Genomic DNA, 21,220 nt, shown 5'->3' on the forward strand with positions numbered 1-21,220 from the left:
ACAGAAAATACTCAAAATTCTCCTTAAAAAAATTAAATATTTTATTAAATTTTTAGTAATGCAATGGATCGGGTTTTATCTATGACAATATTTAGCGATTAATTATTACTATTTTTTAGATTATTTGAATTTCATAATCTAAATTAAATATTAAACTTTTTCTATAAAATTGCCATTATATTTTCTGTGCAAAACTAGCTTTACAAAACTGTGTGCAGTTTTTTGAATATTTTGATTGCTCACACTTGGTGTTAGATTTTTTCTACAGTGACAAAGTTTTTTGATGTCATAGATGTTTTTAACAAGTCCATAAAACACCAATATGATTACTCAGTAAAAACTATTATAATATAAAATTTGGATACATTTTTATTCATTATATTATATAACTTACTATTTTAATTATAATTTTTTTACTTATTGTGTTTTATGGATTAAATATTACTGATTTTTGACTGTTTTTATGTTTAATGTTTGTGGCATATTATCTTATATTATTATGATTATTATATGTCATATAATATCTTTCTTTATAACTGTAATTAAGAGTCTAAAAAAAATTTGAGAATATTTTTTTAAATTTCAAGTCCTTAAAAATAAAGTTTAAATATTAATTTTTGCATTCTGACTAAAAATTTATTATAATTAATTCTTCTATTTGTTTCGTAGTTTGATGTTGTTATTGTTTTTCTTGTATTCAGAAATTCGCGCAGAAGAGCAAGGTAAAGTACTCGAAGAATCTGTTAAAGGTAACTCTTTAAATCTCGCATGATTAAATCTTCAATAATCAGCTTTTGTACATAATGCTTTTAATTTTCATTACTAACCTAGGTGCAGTAGGTGAAATTTTATTATTTACCATATTAATGAACAATGGTGGAGATACATTATATTACATAGAATTAATATTATGTCTATATGGAATAACATTTGGTTTGAAAAATATAATTACAAATTATGAACGTGGTGATCAAAACTCTTATTTTTAGTCATTCATGAATTCAAAAACTTATTTATTATTTTAGTGTATAAATTTTATTAAATTTTTAATCATTTCAAAGCAAGAAAAATACAATGAATAAAAAATTCATTAGGTAGATCATTCGCAGAACTCCATTTGTAATTATCTGTTCTGAACTTAAAATAATTAAAAAAACTTAATTTCAATTAATCACCGCCATAATTTGTAATTACCTACTTAATGCTGATGATGCCAAATTATAAAACATATAATATGTATTCAAAATTTAATGCGCCCAATAATAGCTTAATATTTAGTAAATAGACTCTGTACATATTTTTATTAAAAATTATGTATTGATTAGTTATATATCACACATTCACACATATTCAACACATATACATACCATGTATATAAAAAAAACATTTAAAGTAGTTCAAAGTAATATTTTTGGATGTATATATAAAACAAGTATAGCAGTAAAATCATTTAAAAGCTTTAATTTATTTACGTCTAGTAAAATAAAATCAATACGTTTTTGTATTGAAAATATATTTTAAATCACGTATATATCTTAACACGATAGCATCACACGTATTTATAAATATTTATCATAATGCTGGTTCATTAATATATTTAGTAGTTAACCTACAAAATGGAATGTTTAACAGTATTCAAATAATATTTTGCATTTAGATTATATTCTTCATTATTTTTGCATGCGCAGATTTGAACTAATAAACTGGATATTACTAACCAAGTTAACTTGCACTATAATTATTTGAATTTAAAATACTCCAAAAAAATTATTTAATGTTTCATGACAAAATAAACTTTTTTACGCGCTACAAGTTGTAGACAAATATAAATATACAATATATTGAACATAATATTACAATCAACACAAGACTGTACACTGATACTACAACACCACTACGATTTATTTATTTATTTTACTATTTTGATAATTTGGACCTCAGCAACTCAGAACATCAGGATGCAGTAAACAGCATTACATTTAACATACTTTTTTTTAAATATTATTCATGTACTAACTATTGTATATTTCAATTTATTTAGGAAGTCGGTGAAGATTCCAAATTAGCTCGCAGTTTCGAACGGATACGATCCATAGTACGCAAAAAACGAAGCAAAGAACGTTCAGAAAATGAGAAAAACACACAACTTGAACAAATAGTATTAGATCAAGTCGTAGTAAGAAGAAGAAGAAGACGAGATAATGTTGGAGATGCTAGAAAAATTGATCCAGAAACAAGATATTCTATCATTTCTACCGGAATACCCCATGATCACATTTATAGTCACAGTTATCATGAAGCCTTGAAAAGACCAGTATCTGGTTCAGATTTTCGTCATAAATTTGACCAGCAGGAACAGCAAGGTGAAAAAGCTCCGAATCAACAACAATCACAAAATGGAGACAAAAATGCCGGAGCTGATGTTCATAGTAGTCAGGAAACTATAAAACAACTTGAAGAACCAGGAATTTTACCAGAAGATGAACACACGTCAGAAAAACAAAGATTGGTGCAAAAATTGTCTTTCAGGTTGACGTCCGAGTATGGCACACAGCAGAGCGAAAGTAAAGGTACTATCCATTTTTATATCCAAATATTTAAAATATACCACTTTCGGTTCTTAAATTATACTTTCTGGAATACTTAATTTTTTTTAGATGAAAATACTGAGTCAATAGAAATGCAACCTCTAAATCCAACACCACAGCTTAAACCTCAAATCGTACCAAAATCACGTACTTCATCTGCCACAAATACACCAACTCCTTCCAAGAAGCCCGTAGAAGCAGTAGCCTCGGATAAAGGCAATGGCAAAAGACCCTGGTTGGCTTTGGTTTCTTATGTTGATGATCTGACTGTTGGAGGTCGCAGAGACTCTCAGGGTCAATATGCCGATGGCATGGGAGGTTTTCCTAGATTTGGGAGAAATAAGCAAGCAAAAGTTCCCCAAGATTGCTTTCCCCAACACTGCTACCAACGTTGTTCTTGTTGGGAAGCTTGTGCTGCTACCGAGACTGGACAGAAGTGGAATAGAATCCGGGCGTCAATTCTTTCAGTTGTTGATACACCTGCATTTGAATGGTTCATATTAGTGTTGATTTTTGCATCAAGTATCACATTGTGTTTTGAAGATATTTATTTAGAAGGGAACAAACCGTTGATTGAAATATTATATTGGACTAATTTGGCTTTCTGTTTAATTTTTACTATTGAAATGGTACTAAAGTGGATGGCGTTTGGTTTTCAGAAGTATTTTACGAGTTTTTGGACTATTTTGGATTTTATAATTGTTTTTGTAAGTTATACAACACTTAAATCCTTTTCTAAGGAATTGTATTTCAAAATTAAACATAATACTTAATCATTTTCTAGGTATCAGTCTTCAGTTTACTAATAGAAGAAAACGAGAATTTAAAAGTGCTTAGATCTCTTCGCACTTTAAGAGCCCTGCGTCCACTTCGAGCAATTTCCCGCTGGCAGGGAATGCGAATTGTAGTAAATGCCTTGATGTATGCCATACCCAGCATTTTCAATGTACTACTTGTGTGTTTAGTCTTTTGGTTAATATTTTCCATTATGGGTGTGCAATTTTTTGGGGGAAAATTTTTCAAGTGCCTGGATGACGATATGGAAATATTGCCTGTATCGGTGAGTAGTCAACCAAAAAATTGTAAAGAACATTTTAAATACTGATTTCTTTGTCTATTTAGATTGTAAATGATAAGTGGGAATGCGAGGAGAAAAATTTTACGTGGAAGAACTCAAAAATAACTTTTGATCACGTTGGTGCTGGATATCTAGCATTATTTCAAGTGGTATGTATACATCTTTGTCTACAAAATTTTATTAAAATGTTGTCCGAAATTTTAATAATACAAAATTTATTTTATATTTTTCTAGGCAACTTTTGAAGGATGGATGGAAGTTATGGCAGATGCAGTGGATGCACGTGGAGTAGATTTACAACCTGATCGAGAGGCTAATCTTTATGCTTATCTTTATTTTGTTATTTTTATTGTATGCGGTTCGTTCTTTACTCTTAACCTATTTATTGGAGTAATTATAGATAATTTCAACATGTTGAAGAAAAGGGTAAGTGTTTATTTATCAAGTATTTATTCTTATTAATATAAAATATATCTGAATTTTATTGTGTAGTATGAGGGAGGTGTTCTGGAAATGTTTCTGACAGAAAGTCAAAAACATTATTACACAGCGATGAAAAAGCTCGGTCGGAAGAAACCGCAAAAAGTAATCAAAAGACCTATCAATCAATTTCTAGCATTTTTCTATGATATCAGCAACTCCAGAAGATTCGAAATTCTCATATTCATATTAATATTTCTAAATATGCTCACAATGGGCATTGAACATTATGGTCAACCAGATATCGTGTATACAATTTTAGATGTCAGCAACGCTTTTTTTACAACAGTCTTCAGTTTAGGTAATAATAACTAAATATTTATTACATAAAAATTAACACTAGCTAAAATATATTTGTATTACAGAAGCGATAGTGAAGATGATAGGTTTACGTTGGCATTACTTTACAGTTCCTTGGAATTTGTTTGACTTTTTATTAGTTTTAGCAAGTATACTTGGTATTTTAATGGAAGACATCATGATTGATTTACCAGTTAGTCCTACACTTTTACGAGTTGTACGTGTCTTCAGGATCGGAAGAATTCTTCGATTGATAAAGGTATAAATTTTTATTTGTCTTGAAATACTTACCTACTTATTATTGTGATATTTATTTTTTTCTTGTATACTTAATGTTGTTATTAATTATTTATTTACTAATTTATGTTTTGTTACTAATATGTACAATAGCATTTGAAACATTTTTTTATGATTCATATGTGCTTGTGATTATTAATTTTGTATATTTGTTACATTATGCATATGTTTTTATATTGTTTCTCATAATTTATGTTTTTCTTTATGTATCAATTATGAGTTCTTCCTGATTTTTACGATTTTGACGTGATCTTCCAGCGGTATCATGAACGAAGGGTAAGAATTTGTGTTAAAATTATGTACTACCAAAAATAAATTTCTATACAACATTATAATATATTACTAACAAATTTGAAATGTTAACTTATTTTTGAATGGCATATTGCAAATGTATATTTATTATCCTTTCATTTCGTATCTTACCTTTCCATTTGCATGTTGTAGTTTTAATTTCGATGCATATGTTTTTTATTCTTAACCACATTTAAAACTCAAATTCCAAAATAATCATTCCTACTAAATTTCTATTTCATCTATATTTTAATCATCAAATCCATCCATATATTTCGGAATCGTTCTAATTAACAGATTTATTATTTTCTTATTCTAGGCTGCTAAAGGCATAAGAAAATTACTCTTTGCCCTTGTAGTATCTTTGCCAGCACTGTTCAACATTGGTGCTTTGTTGGCGTTAATAACATTTATTTATGCCATAATAGGCATGTCTTTATTTGGTCATGTACGGACCCAAGGCGCCCTCGATGACATGGTGAACTTCCAAACATTTGGACGTAGTATGCAACTGTTATTTCGGTTAGTTGATCTAAATATATTAATAAAATCAAGATTTCGACAATATATTTATTTCATGATGTTTATTTTCAGTCTAATGACTTCGGCAGGTTGGAACGATGTACTAGAATCTTTAATGATCCAACCGCCGATATGCGATCCATATTATAATGGTTTGTCAAATGGTGATTGTGGCTACCCATTGCTGGCCATTACATATTTTACGAGTTTTATTATCATTAGTTATATGATAGTGATAAACATGTATATAGCTATAATTCTAGAAAATTTCAATCAAGCACATCAAGAAGAAGAGATCGGAATTGTTGAAGACGATTTGGAAATGTTCTATATTAGATGGTCTAAGTATGTACTGCGTAAAAGTATGAATTATATTTTAAATGTTATTCAACTATAAATCTGATCATTATTTTTTTAGATACGACCCTCATGCAACACAGTTTATAGGTTTCAATCAGTTATCAGATTTTATAGCATCATTAGATCCTCCTTTGGGTATCAGTAAGCCTAATACAGTTGCATTGGTCAGTTTCAACTTACCTATAGCCAAGGGCGACAAAATTCATTGTCTGGATATCTTGCATGCTTTGGTAAAACACGTGTTAGGTCATGTTGAAGAAACCGACGATTTCAGACAATTACAAGACCAAATGGACGTTAAATTCAAAAAACAATTCCCAACTAGAAAAGAACTAGAAATCGTATCATCTACCAGGCTTTGGAAACGAGAAGATAAGGCAGCAAGGTTGATTCAGAAGACTTTTAGAGAGTACGTGAAGTAAGTGCTTTTAGGTAGAATTTTAGTTGTAACGGCTCCGACTTGATCGTAAATTTTGAAGAATCGTGTCAGGGTACGTCGAGATTTTTATGCATTTTCATATAATTTAATTTTCTCGCCCTATTAATGATGCATTACTATTTATATACCAATTTTTTCAAGTCTAGTATTTGATTTGATATCTACTTAATTAAGTAGTTTTTCTATTCTACTTAATTATTTTTATTGAAAGTTTTCCACAGTGCTACCTTTCACTAAGTTTTTATTATGAAAATGAATAAAAATCATAGTTTGAAACAGCATGGTTTTCAAAATATTGTTTATGACTGCAATTTGAACAAAGTTAGCTTTTCTAAATTTGTAAATATATTTCTTGCTTTGTGACTAGTTTCAAAATTAGTAGACTTATATAGATTTTTTTACATAAGCAACACTAATTTATAAAACACAAACATGCATTTTATAGGTATGCTATAGCATATTTTATAGTATAGATAAATGCTATAATACAATATACTCGTATTTAAAAGGAATGAATTTATATACGCTGTATATTGCTTTAAAAATTTGAAGTTTCGTTCATTAAGTAGATGAAATATTATTAATTCAAACTTATTTGGTATGATATTTTGTGTAGAGCAATTGGCTTATTTAAAAACTTAATTATACAGGGGTCGCAAACAGTTTTATATAAACCTATATGTAAAAACATCATAAATACGTTTGTGATCCTGAATCTTTCACTTACTTTTACTTATTAGGTATATTGATATCAGATATTAATTAATTTTGCATTTGAAAAATTTTATGCCTCGATTTTGAAACTTCTCGTTATAATTATACTGAATTGTTTGGATATAGATTACTATAATTAACTTCCTCTAGGGTAAGTTATAGTAAACGCAAAAAAATCGAAAATGAAAATTTTTATATATCTTTACGTTTCAAAATCTTCTGAACATTTTGGCGTACCTTAGAAAAAATGGATGTATGTGTGTGTGTATGTGTGTGTGTGTGCGGATATAAAATTTTCGTCGACGATTTCGGGAACACCGATCAACCGATTTGAATAATTCAAAAAAACATTCGATTCGTATTGATAAGGAGACGTGCTGATTAGTTTTTGGCGAAGGCAGGTCTAGCCGTTCCGAAAATACGGGGCAAAAAGTGCCAAAAATGGTAACTCAGTTTTTAAGAGAACGGAGCGTCCTATTTTAAGAATTCAAAAAACATTCTACTTGTATTGACAAGAATTGATCAATTTTCATGAAGGCAGGTCTAGCGGTTTCGGAGATCTAATGAAAAAAGTAAAAAAATGCCATTTGGCCGTCAAAAATGATCATTAGACATATGCACATCAATATATCATATATTTTATAGAGATTTTAACAGTAAGTATAAATTTTGTTTACATTCCTATGGGTTCAGTACCAATGCTTATCCGTTAGACGGCGACGCGGCGCTTACGCGCTTTGACATTTCGTCTCTATCGAGTTAAAGCAGTACGATTAATCGTTTAATCCTTTTTAAAAAAATAATAATTCTTGGTACGGGAAGTTCCAACAATTTGCCTTAAGGCACGATGCCATGCGCCCCACTAGTTTATTTTAATAATTTCTTCTTGGGCTTATACATTTTTTGCGCTTGCTTTCTTAAGTGATTGAATTTCTAAAAATTATTGGCGAAACATAATTGAATGTTGATTACTAGATGGAAACAAGAAAGAGATCGTGATAATACGGAATGCGACGATGAAGTAACTCAGACCTCCAGTCCTGGTGGCTGGCAAGGCCGCCTCAGCGCCTTCCTGCACGTTCATCGCGGATCCAGGGCGAGTTCGCGAAAAAGCTCACGGGCTAGCGATGCAAGTGATCTTAGCGAATTAGGAGGTGATAATTTAATATATTGCTTTTATAAGCAAAATGGCTAATCTAATTGATTGGTACTTGAATTCTATTATTTATTCATTGGATATTTGATTTATATTAGGGGCTTGGTTAAATCTGCCTCTCATGTTACTGAGTGGAGCAGTGCAAGCAGAAGATGATGGAAGTGGCCCATCCAAAGATGTCAGTATTATGGTTAGCGAGCCTTCACCTGATGCTTCTTCGCCACCGCTCGGATCATCTTTGCAGGCGAAAGATAAAACTTCGGGTCGACGAAGAAGCTTTTATAACTTTCCCTTTTTATTGAAACATCAAGATGCCGTTGAGCATGAAGATGAAAATTCACCAACCCGAATAAGGGTGAGTATCACATATAATTTATTGCGTATTATTAATTATTTAATTTCTCTTCAAATAAAAAAAATATAACAATTACTCACATATAAAGAATATTGTTGCAAAAATATTTTTTGAAGTGCATCATTAGTATCTCAATTTTACAGTTTCAGGGGCCAATTCTTCGATAACATAGACTGCAATAACTTCGATAATGTTGCCATAACAACGCTATGTTACGGGCTATTTTAATAGCGAATTTGGCCCATTAATGCTAGTTTTCATCATGTTGATTAAAACATCAAATTTTATTCGGCACCATTATCTTAAATTTAATAATCTGTTATATTACAATACATAGGTCATTTGAATTTTCTTGAATTAGCTATAATATTAATGTTACATTCCAAGTATTTGTTATAATTTCACGTAATAACTATTTTTGTCTAACTTCATGCAATATCAATAAAACTAACGTCTATATTTCATTACATTTAAAAATCAACCATTCGAAAATTACTACAATTTTATCAACTTATATAAAATATTTTACTTATATGAAAAGGCGGTTGACTTTTTTTGTGTTGCAATTATTGATGTTGTGCATGCACGTTTGTTAAAGATCTACATTATTATTGAAAAATTGTCTTATTAGTTGGCTACAACAATTTTTATTCATTTTATATATAATACTCAAGAAAAACACTGTGTATGAGATGCCTTTGCTGCTAAATTGATTATAATTGATATTTTTTTAGCACATTAAGACACAATCTGTATTAGCAAGGTGACCATATTCTTTTAATTGTTGCATTGTTCGTTATGCTAAATAACCTATATATGATTTAAAGTAACAATTAATATATTAATTGTTGTTAATTAAGAAAATTGATTTTTATTGTATCCTCAAATATATTTAAGGATACAATAAAAATCAATTTTCTTTAAATTAATCTATTTTCTTTTTAAAATCAAATATACTGACGTTTAGTAAGAAAAGAACTATTAGATTATGTTGTACAACATCTATCCGCCTTTGAAGTTTTGAATTCGGCAACGTATTGCTTGATACTAGCATACTCATTGTATATATCACTTTCAGATATTTCATGGGTAATTATAATTTTATCATCAAGTAATTGCGAAAATTCAATTTGAACCTATACTTTTCGAAAATTTGAGACAATCCGGGACAAAAGTTCTAAATGCGGGACTATTATTGCTCTTAGAAAAACCCGAGACACTAGGTTGAAATTCGGGTTTGTCCCGGCCAAACCGGGTCTTATTCTCACCTTAGTATTAGTAGTCTTAAAAATATAATTTAAGTATATTATTTCGTTGATTTAGTCTAAATCAAAATCGCCCGAAAAAACTGTCTCCGCATCAACTGAGATTCTCCCCATCGTGAGACGCACAGCCGGCATATTAGCCCCCGTAAATGTCGATCAGCACGTTAAGAGGGGAAGTCTGATCCGCAGACGCCCGTTGGAACGCGGCCTGTCGGGTCAACTGCGGCCGAGCGGCAGCTGCCTTCCCGTCTTCCCACTATCTCATACGGAACCCGTGGCTAGAACTCCGGACGTCAGTATTTTAATTACAGAACCATCTCCTGATACTGCAGTACCTCTTAGTACCATAAACACGCCACAGGATTCTGACCGATCTTTGACCGACGATGTTGTTCCTCCGCCTACGACTGTGGTTCATGCATTAGTTCACAGGGAAAGCGAGGAATATAGATCACAAGAAGATTTGAGGGATCTAGAGAGGGAAATTGATAGTTGATCTTCGTTGTATGTTTGGAAAAGAAGTCAAAGTGAACGCAGAAAGATTTGATCCAAGCTAATTGCTGGTGGTAAGCGTTTTTTCCAATTTTGTCTTTTCTAAAATCTATTATTACTTAATAATAAGTTTGTTGATTCGGATCATAAATTAGGGGGAAGTCCGCGAGTGCCGTAAAAAATATCATTGCAAAAAAAATCCATTAAAGCCATTTAATCTTTGGAAATCCTTCAGAGGCAAAAATGACCGCAGATTCTCATTCAATTTAATGATCTTAAAATATTATAAATGGCTTTAATTTATCCACCCTTTCGGTTGGGCCAGACGGATCCTCTCAGCTGGAGCATTCATTGTAAGATTTTCATTCTTTGACTAAGAAATACGAAAAATGGGAGTATGTACTCATACAGAACAAAATTAAATAATAAGAATAAATTACGTCAATTCTCACAAGAAATATTAATATGGTTACTCTCCGGCGCTAAGGGACGACTTAGTGTCCGGTGCTAAAGGACTGACATGTTCATTCATTTGGTGGTACCTACTAAAATTGTTTAAAATATCGAATTATATTCGACTATTTTACGGATAACAATCAAGTACTACTTATATCTTTGCATACCACAGAAATGTAAATGCATAAATATACTAGAATAACTTCCATTGATATTCAGGTGACGCCGTGATTTTGCGCTTAAAACAGCAAAGGGTTACTTTCGCCGTAGCCGTGTGCGTCAAAGGTGAGTCTTGGCGCGTGATCCTGCACCTGTGTGCCCCCAGCGCCCCTCTCACTTGTATTTTGATATAAAAAGTTTTATACTCGCTTAAATAATCCGTGTTAAATAGAGTGTCCGGTATTAAGTGCCCTCCGGCGTTACGGGACTTCCCCCTATATAAAGTTTTGTGTAAGTTTATTATGTTTACGCACACATAGACGAAACTGTATTATCTCAAACAATTTTTTGATTAGAATATATATGAAAATATAGAGTGATAAAAATTATTTTTATTTAAATTGAAAAGGTAAAATCTAATCATTTTTACCATTGCCATAATTTTGAGGTAATTTTTTTTCGTCTAGGATTGACACGTGTTAATTCATGTAATACGAATACATGATACAATTTTTAAATCAAATCATATTTAAGTACAAATTGTAAGCACTTTCTATATTTTATCCCCATGTTTTGACTTCTACCTTGTTGCAGCAAAAAAGTTTGAGAAAAACTCGCCTTCAAAACTATAATTCTGTAAAATAAACGATACAAAACAGTAGACTTTTTGCGATTAGCTAGTGCTAATAACCAATTTGTCAATAAAATTGTAAATTTGATCAAAAATAATTTCCATATTTGAAGTAGTATAGAGTGTTAAATCATATGTATGAGTGTTTTTACTATATGCATTGATGCATGTCGAATTATAATAGTGTAAAATATCGATATACATATATTGCGGATTGAATTAGCCCAAAAATTATAGCAAATATTTTCTGTTATAGAATATTATTTAAATTTAAAAGTTGTTAGAATGTGTGTATTAAGAAATTTAAATGTTTGAGGTAATTTTGCAAGTAGGTCAATTTTTATAAAAGGCTATAAATATCTTTGTATAAGTATGGTAGAATTTGTGGTTTCTGGCTCTTACAATTTCAATATGCGTAAAAAATCGGCTTGTGAGACAAAAACCGATGAAGTATAGACGTCATAATTCTTAAAACACTAATTAATATAAAATTTGTTAAATTGATTAGTATAAAATAACATATATAAATAAAAATGTATATATTCTTTAAAATTTTCAGCATTTATAAAAAAAATATTAACATTGTTATTATCATCGCTTCGAAATTTTATAGCAGATATTAATTTATTTGATATGTACAAAAGATAATCATTTTTCTGACCAAAATAATTTCGTTATTAGGCCGGGACCATTTGTAGTTAACGCTTTTAGCAATTAATTTAACGGTTTAGAATTAAAATAAATTTTTTTTATTATAATTTCAGAAATTGTACAAAAAGCATTAACAAGTGTAGATCAAATTAATTTTTAGTGAAAAATATTTATCTACAAACATTACAGGGTTTAATTAATAACAATTATTTATTGAAAATATTTATTAAAAATAGGTAATATTAATTTTAGTAGTATCCGTCATTTTTGTTGAATTTTTATTAATATAAAATATTTTATTAATATGAGTACATCGAAAAACTTAGTTCGTTTTTCTAAAAGTGGAGTTCGAAAAGACCTAATACAATTTATATGAATTTGTCTTTACAGTCTTGACTTAGTTAAATTTTAGTCATGCATTTTAGATTTTTTTCTGATTTTATGATCATCATTATATTAATATATTCTTGATGTAATAAAGCCAATTCTAAATTACGTATATTTAGCTGTCGGAATCAAAGTGAAGATTTTCGCATTTATACATATAATATTCAATAAAACCTAGGATCAGAGCAAATAAACTTTAAAAATTAGGCTTTATTAATTTCTGTTTAAAATCGCAATCATTTATAATGAGTAGTAATTTATATAAATATTTGAATTCAATATTGATTGAATTACTGCTTTTGGTATTATTACTTTTATCATTCCGATTTATTACCTTGCTCACAAGAAAGGTTGTATTAATTAATAATCAATCGGTTTTTTATTCGAAATTTAATATTTTGCGTTAATAGTTTACATTTATTAATAAAGTATAGATATAAAATCGCTTAGTATATAAGCAGTACAATCAATAAAAATATATAAATAAAATTATTGCTTATAAATATTTATATGTGAAATATATATTTCAAGTACGTATATCTGAATATAGATTTCTGCAATTGTTAAATCTAACATAAGATTATAAGTGATAGAAATTTGTATATAATTAACATAGAATACTCATTTATCATCTCTCCATGACAAATCGTTTGAAGTTTAAATAAAGTTTACTAAAAAATGTTTTTGCCGAAAAGAAGTTTTAGTTATTAATACTTTTACTTAGCTTCTACTATCTATTATTAAAAAATAATTAAAAATTAATATTATAAAGGTGACACCTATTTTTTTTTGCCATTGCTTGGTTGTCTTGTAATAACATAAAATTATAATAATTATATTAATTATTCCAATGGGCAATATTTAATGTTTATATTATCACCTTTGTGGTGAAGGCATTATTCTCACTTTTCCATTAATATTATTTACATTTTACAAAAAAAAATTAAATTCAATGTAATGTCATTAATTTGTGATATATTTGTACCTATATTTATAGCCATTTTAAAAACGCTATTATACGGATTCGATCATTAGTGAATAAAATTCATAATTGTTAATATTATAGTTGTTTAATCTGCTAAGCAGAGACAAGAAAAATGAAAAAAAAATATTTTATAAGATATAAACGTAGTCTGTCAGGTTTACCTATGGTTGTGTTATATATTTAATTAAATGCTATTGTATAATATATTAACTATTATAACCAACTGTATATTGGAATAAAATTTCGTATTTGACCATGTCATTAAATTAGCACTCATTAAATTGGTGAGGCAAAAGTAATTCAAAATGTATTCAGTGAAAATTAAATAGTGATATTATTTGTGAGTACAAACAATTCGGAGCATAGTTTTTATCAAAATTAAATTAGTTTATTCAATCTAATAAATCTACAAGATTTATCTACAAGAAATTTTTTAAAGCTGGAAATTATCATCAAAAGATCGAAACATATTCTGTACAAAAAATAATTACTTAAGAGTTCATGATACCTATGTTGACTTAAACATAAAGGCAAAAATTCAAATTTTAGTAATTTTTTTAGCATAAAAAATTATTAGTTATCTATTGACTTTCTGAATCATTTATTTATGAAATTTGGCCAAGTTATTTTACTTGGAAGAAAATGCACAATTTAGGTTTTAGCAACTATGGATTGTGTAGACGTAATTTAAATTAGTATTTATATTGTGTAGACATGTTTTGTTTGAAATATTCTCAAAAGTAATTAATATTTAGACCAAATAAATTTTATATGAATCGATATAAAATTAAACCAAATTGTAGAAAAATTTACAAGGTTTTTGTATATTTACAATAAAATATGCAAATACCATTATGTGCATATTTGGTTTGAGGAATATGTATATATATACATACATATATGTATTTATATATATATATATATATATATATGAATAATCGTTTGTTGAAATATAGAAATCTGTAAGGACAATCGTTATGTATCATAAAATAATGCAAATACTAAATTTTTTCTGACTGTGTTGTACAATTACAATTAGTATTTGACATGAATTTTGTATATACAAATAGTAGAAATCGATAAGCGTACATTATAGATAAGTCCACATAGAAACTCAATAAATAATGATTAAATCTATGATAAAAATCTTAAAAGACAAACAGTAATTAAGCAAGATTAAAAAAGAGCTTGTTTTATTACGTAAATTAAGAAAAAGGAACATTTTGCCTTGATCTAATATTTCTCAACCTGCCTATAAGTAATTTTTAGATTTTAATATGGATAGTAGCTAGTCGATCTAATTTTAGATATTTCCTAACTTTGACAAATATGAAATAATATGTGTTATTAGAACTAAAATATTCCCAAAATTATTGAAAATTTTGCAATGAAAAAAAGGTTGAGAAATATTGGAGGCGGCATCAAGATTTGGCTTTAATAAGCATTTCTCAAAATATGACCATTATTATTTATTTATTTACATAATTAAATATTTAGTGCAAAATATTACTTCATATTACTAATATTGCTCATATACACGTTTCGATAATCACCACAATGATATCCAAATGTTGATGCTTCGGTACTAATTTTTGTTTACATTTTATCTATGTAAAAAATTAATATTATAACAATATGTTCTACATATTCTTTATTTCCATTTACCATATTGCATAATTTTTTAATATATTGTCAATTAATTATGATCGTGATGACTGGCGCATGTAAAAAGCACTTGTAAATTAGTATGTATATACATAGACGAATGCGGTTTTAAAAATTCTCACTTCTAGATAAGTTATGTTAATAATCTTCCTTCAATTATAAATGTAGATATTGATTAAAGAATGTAATATTAATGATTGTGAATACAGTCAAAAGTTATGAAAGGTGCTATTTTTAATTTAAAATTTTATTTTGGTAAATGATACATATAATTTAATTTATATTACACAGCTAGAATGTAGAGAGATTACGGTTTAATCCATAACTTGATTCACCATGGTGAAGAAAGTGTAAGAAGATTTCACAATCTGTAACAAAGGAAATATTTAAGGAAATATTTCAAAGAAATCTAACAGTAGATATTTGTATGCTTAAAGTCACAATGAAAATTTTGGACAAATGGAATAGTATTAGAAGGTAATTCACATCTGTTAATTCATATAACGAATGAATTTGAGAAAAATCAATGCAAAAATTGTTTATTACATTAGTGATTTTAATCAGTTTTTTCACTTTTTAGTATATTTTGGAGATAGGAGCCACGGTCTTATAAACAAGAGGTTTCGAGTTCAAATCCAGCCTGGTGATATATGTTTCACTTGAAAATATTTGTCTAAATATGTTTCAAAGTCAACTTTGCTTTTCGAATCATTTCTGCAATATGGTGCAATATATTTAAGAAAAATATAAAATTAAAAAAATATATGTCTAAATATGTTTCAAAGTCAACTTTGCTTTTCGAATCATTTCTGCAATATGGTGGGATATATTTAAGAAAAATATAAAAATTCTGATCAGCAACGAGCTAATGTGATATGTGTTTTTTGCTGAATGATGTTCTATAAAATCAAGCTTATATAAAATATGTCCATGGAAACCTTTTTTATATTTGATTTTTTTTATATTGTTACTAATTTTTTTCTGTTTATTATTGAATTAACTTCCCGTATGGAAAGTTATAGTAATCGGAAAATAATCGAAAATGAAAATTTTTGCATATCTTTACGTTTCAAAGGTTTCTGAACATTTTAGTATACCTTACAAAAAATGGTTATATATGTGTGCGTGTATGTTTGGATACAATTTTTCATCCACGATTTCGGGCGCATGAATCAACAGATTTGAATGATTGAAAAAATATTCGATTCCTATTGATGAGGAGACGTGCTGATTAGTTTTTGGCGAAGACAGGTCCTTCCGTTTTAAAGATAGGGGGCAAAATGTGCTAAAAACGGTAGTTTTTAACGGTGTCAGTTTTTGAGAGAACGGAGCAACCGATTTGAACGATTCAAAAAACATTTTACTTGTATTGACGAAATGAAGAATTGATTAAATTTCAGGTAAGACAGGTCCAGCCGTTTCGGAGTTACAAAAACAATTTAAAAAATATTTTTTGCGATCTCAAATCATTATTAAACATATGCAAATTGAATTATCAGATATTTTATAGAGATTTCAAACATAAGTTCTAATTTTATTAAAAATTCTTTTGGTTCCGTACCAAGATTTTTAATATTTATAGTTCACTCACGCAGTTCAAACAAATTTCAAAATATTCATATTTTATGAACGAATAAATATATAGTAATTATAATAGTCACTTTGAAAATATTTAAAACAATTGTTATTAATTATTAATCAATATTTATTGATTAACTTCCCGTAGGGTAAGTTATAGTAATCGCAAAAAAATCGAAAATGAAAATTTTTATATATCTTTACGTTTCAGAGGTTTCTGAACATTTTGGCATACCTTAGAAAAAATGGATGTATGTGTGTGTGTATGTATGTATGTGTGTGTATGTATGTGCGGATACAAATTTTCGTCGACGATTTCGGGAACACGGATCAACCGATTTGAATAATTCAAAAAACATTCGATTCGTACTGATAAGGAGACGTGCTGATTAGTTTTTGGCGAAGTTAGGTCTAGCCGTTCCGAAGATACGGGGCAAAAAGTGCCGAAAACGGTAACTCAGTTTTCAAGAGAACGGAGCGTCCGATTTGAATAATTCAAATAACATTTTACTTGTATTGGCAAGATGAAGAGTTGATAAAATTTTCATGAAGGCAGGTCTAGCGGTTTCGGAGATCTAATGAAAAAAGTAAAAAAAAATGCCATTCGGCGGTTAAAAATGATGATTAGACATATGCACATCAAATGATCAGATATTGTATAGAAATTTTAACAATAAGTATAATTTTTTTTTACATTTCTATGGGTTCCGTACCAATGTTTATGCGTTAGACGGCGGCGCGGCACTTGCGCTGTGACAATTCGTCTCTATGCAGTTCAAGCACTACGATTGCTTTGAAAAAAAGTTCAGAATTTCCAAAATATGTCAAAATGAAGAAAACATTTTTCTTTTCAAAAAAATAGTTTGTTTTCAAAAAAAATTTTTTTCTTTCAAAAAAAAATTTTTTTTTTCAAATAAAAATTTTTTTTTTCAAAAAAAAGTAATTTTTTGTCATATTCCTAGTTTCTCAATAATTATTTCGAAGTAATTTTTTTTCAAAAATGTTAATCGTTTTTAAAAAAAAAAAAACTTTGGTACGGGAAGTTCCCGCAATTTGCCTTAAGGCACGATGCCCTAATTGCCTTAAGACAGAATTCCACTTACAGCTAGTTATTTTTTTTTTTGCTCGTATATTTAATTCTAATGCGAAATGTTCCAGCAATTTGCCTTAAGGCACGATGCCATGCACCACTATTTTTTTATTGTTTCTCAAACTTACTGTCATAAAGGTCTGCATAGTTATAGGAATAATTCCTCCAGCTTGTAACAATATTGGTCTTTGGCAACTTGTCATCAGAAGAAGGAGCGCTCGCCTAAATTTTGCAGGTTGCTTGGTCCATTCGCAGGCGTATGGTCCTTGATATAATACGGTACTCTAAATATAAATTAATTATAATTTTTTACTAATATACTTCTTATTTTACAGGATCCAGAGTATATTTAGCATGTTTTATTTTATAGCTAACGTGATGCAAAATACAAATATTGGTAGAATCAAAGTGTACCTGGTAATTAAGTTCATTATTGTTCCAGCAGTAGACAAACACTTGACATGTCATCGTGAGAAGATAAGTTATATCAGGTATAGCAGAAAGTATTCCATTTTGAGTGGACTGTACATCGTATAAAAACAATCATGAAATATATTATTTTATATTTTACTATTATATTTATTACCTTTGCCATACGATATAGTGTAGAACAAAGAACAATACCACTGACGCTGAATTGAGCAAAAGCCATGGGACATATTATATTCCCCGTGTCCTCCACCGATTCATAAAGCATCTTTTGATATTTTATATAATAAACTAATCTTTCATATTGTTCTTCATCATCGCCTTCAGCATCTGTGAATCTTTCAAGACGTCTCCTCAATAGTTCAAACTGGCAGCACAATTGTCTGGCAATGGAATTGACCATCACATCCAAGAAATTGTTGGAGTAGGCAATTATGACCATTGCGGACATCTGGTGAAAGTAGCTCAGCTCGTAATAAGGTGATAGATTTGAGTCATAAGGGTACCTGGTTGAAAATTATGTATACTAAAAGGTAATATGTTTGATTAAACATAAATTACACATTTTAAAAATACGTGCTAAGTATTGGTTAAAACTCGATTTTTTACAATCCATATTTTTATAGTTGTAGTAATAGCGAAAAAACTGTTCATACCAAGAGGGTGTTTAGGTATTAGTTATTTGTTGGTATATTTATAATTATCAAAATATTGAAAGACAAACAGTAATTAAGCAGGATTAACAAAGAGCTTGTTTTATTCAGTAAATTAAGAAAAAGGAACAATTTGCCTTGATCTAGTATTTCTCAACCTGCCTATAAGTAATTTTTAGATTTTAATATGGATAATAGCTAGTTGATCTAAATTTAGACAATATTTCCTAACTTTGACAAATATGAAATAATATTTCCAAAATTATTGAAAATTTTGCAATGAAAAAAAGGTTGAGAAATATTGGTGGCGGCATCAAGATTTGGCGTTAATAAGCATTTCTCGAAATAATTTCATATTATGACCATTATTATTTATTTGTTTGTATAATTAAATATTTAGCGAAAAATATTACTTCATACAACTAATATTGCTCATGCACACGTTTCGAAAATATGTTTCATTTTGGTCCGTGCAAAAAATTTATTATTATAAAAATATGTTCTACATATTCTTTATTTCCATTTACTATATTACATAATCTTTTAATATATTGTCAATTAATTATGATCGTAATGACTGGCGCATGTAAAAAGCACTTGTAAATTAGTATGGACGAATGCGGTTTTAAAAATTCTAACTTCTTGATTAGTTATGTTAATAATTTTCCTTCAATTATAAATGTAGATATTGCGTAAAGAATGTGATATTAATGATTGTGAATACAGTCAAAAGTTATGAAAGATGCTATTTTTAATTTTTAATTTTATTTTGGTTAATAAAATATTGGTTCATATTTTTTTAGTTGTAGTAATAGCAAAAAATTGTTGGTATATTTATAATTAACAAAATATTGAAAATCTTACCAGGCTGCCATCGGCAACACTCTTCGTCCCATAATAATTGGCACCATGGTCCATCCTATTAATGTAAGATTTCCAAAAGACATAAAGACAACGGCATCTCGCAAAATGCTTCGTTCATGCCTATAATTGGATAAATACTTACATAATACAAATTATTTTTAAAAACAATTATTTTTGCATTTCATAACATCAAAATTGATTTAAATGTTTTGTTTGTAAATTTCTTATAAAACAAACTACCTATATTATCAGAAGACATTTTTTTCAAATTAATATTAGATGGTCACTATAGATTAATATTACTGGTTATTTAAATAAAATCATGGTTGTTTGTTAACTTTTTTATCCTATTTTTGAGTATATTTTACCTACCTGTAAATAATTTCCATTTCAACGGGATCCACGACTTTGCTTAAATCATCTTTCGTGAATGCGATCAATCTTAATATAGTATCACTATTTTTATTGACAATAATAATTTTAACAACAAATGCATAATTTGTTAATAACAAAAATAATGTTGCCATTATCTTATCAATGTCGCCTTTTGACGTCAATATGGTGCCCATTTGTATTATAATATATATTCCTAAGAAAAATATATTTTGGTGCGTTATTTTTGATAAATTTAATTTGTGATCTTGGCTTATTTAATACTTACCTAAGACGTACATAAAAACAAAAAATATTTTAATGTAATATTGCAATCGAACTTGAGACGATGTAAACTTTGGTGGCATTATGCCGACTAATCGCATTATTTTATAGGTAAAATCAACCACATAGTGATCTTTAAAAGTTTTTCCTCTAAATTTCATTTTATGTTTTGTTTAAATTTAATTTTTTTACTCTTGATTTTCTTATGTCTCTTACTGTAGGCAAGTTGTGTGGATTGAATCACTCCTCGTTCTAAATTAGTTGTATCTACTTATCAATGTTGACATAATATTATATGGAAGGTATAATTATTTTAATTAAGCTACTTATGATAATTACGTATATTAGCCATTTTCTGAGATTTTCTTATTAATACATTCAAACCTTCCCCATTTAAGCTCATATTTAATGACGTCTTTTTGGAACCATATTTTATTCATGACATTAATGGGTAAATTTACGAAATCGTTCCTTGATTTAAATATTAATATATTAAAATGATTCCAATAAAATTGATGTCCTACTCTACAAGATGCAAGGACATATCCTGTGATTATTTCGAGGTTGTTATGAATAATATAATATTGCAAATATGTAAACATAAATCTGAAAGAAATATGAAAATACTTTTTGGTCTAATATTCTATGTACTTTATAGTATGTTAGCAAAATGTTTAT

General features: G+C 28.6%; 2 protein-coding genes across 2 annotated transcripts in view; one reads left to right on the forward strand and one right to left on the reverse strand.

Annotated features, from left to right (window-relative positions):
* Positions 1-10,341, forward strand: part of LOC113384266 (sodium channel protein 60E-like) — a gene marked incomplete at its 5' end in the record, with an annotated part of 69,618 nt that extends 59,277 nt beyond the window's left edge. The window contains 14 exons of the mRNA XM_026622093.1: positions 2,042-2,486; positions 2,784-3,295; positions 3,373-3,648; positions 3,711-3,815; positions 3,901-4,092; positions 4,159-4,447; positions 4,512-4,705; positions 5,354-5,556; positions 5,629-5,708; positions 5,820-5,901; positions 5,975-6,334; positions 8,045-8,223; positions 8,324-8,580; positions 9,904-10,341. Of these exons, the coding sequence (XP_026477878.1) occupies positions 2,042-2,486; positions 2,784-3,295; positions 3,373-3,648; positions 3,711-3,815; positions 3,901-4,092; positions 4,159-4,447; positions 4,512-4,705; positions 5,354-5,556; positions 5,629-5,708; positions 5,820-5,901; positions 5,975-6,334; positions 8,045-8,223; positions 8,324-8,580; positions 9,904-10,341 (3,612 nt within the window). The remainder of the gene's footprint in view (positions 1-2,041; positions 2,487-2,783; positions 3,296-3,372; positions 3,649-3,710; positions 3,816-3,900; positions 4,093-4,158; positions 4,448-4,511; positions 4,706-5,353; positions 5,557-5,628; positions 5,709-5,819; positions 5,902-5,974; positions 6,335-8,044; positions 8,224-8,323; positions 8,581-9,903) is intronic.
* A 5,244-nt stretch (positions 10,342-15,585) lies between these two features.
* LOC113384282 (odorant receptor 49b-like) lies at positions 15,586-20,625 on the reverse strand. Its single transcript, XM_026622094.1, has 8 exons — positions 20,547-20,625; positions 20,396-20,474; positions 20,258-20,341; positions 19,886-20,005; positions 18,532-18,874; positions 18,354-18,461; positions 18,068-18,223; positions 15,586-15,639 (listed from the first exon to the last, which is right to left on the reverse strand). The coding sequence occupies exons 1-8, from the start codon at positions 20,623-20,625 to the stop codon at positions 15,586-15,588; spliced, it is 1,023 nt and encodes a 340-aa protein (XP_026477879.1).
* Between the last annotated feature and the right edge of the window lie 595 nt (positions 20,626-21,220).

Source organism: Ctenocephalides felis, unplaced genomic scaffold, assembly GCF_003426905.1.
Source record: "Ctenocephalides felis isolate EL2017-DRISC unplaced genomic scaffold, ASM342690v1 CF-g0.4_SCAFFOLD_00845, whole genome shotgun sequence".
Lineage (NCBI taxonomy): Eukaryota > Metazoa > Arthropoda > Insecta > Siphonaptera > Pulicidae > Ctenocephalides > Ctenocephalides felis.

Bases quoted from the DNA above. Each gene is read 5' to 3' on its own strand.
- LOC113384282 (XM_026622094.1), bottom strand. From the start codon at position 20,625: ATGCCACCAAAGTTTACATCGTCTCAAGTTCGATTGCAATATTACATT. The intron at 18,462-18,531 runs GCAAAGGTAATA...TACGATGTACAG, and splicing joins GTTCTACACTATATCGTATG to TCCACTCAAAATGGAATACT. The intron at 15,640-18,067 runs GTAAGTTTGAGA...CCTTTGTTACAG, and splicing joins CTATGCAGACCTTTATGACA to ATTGTGAAATCTTCTTACAC.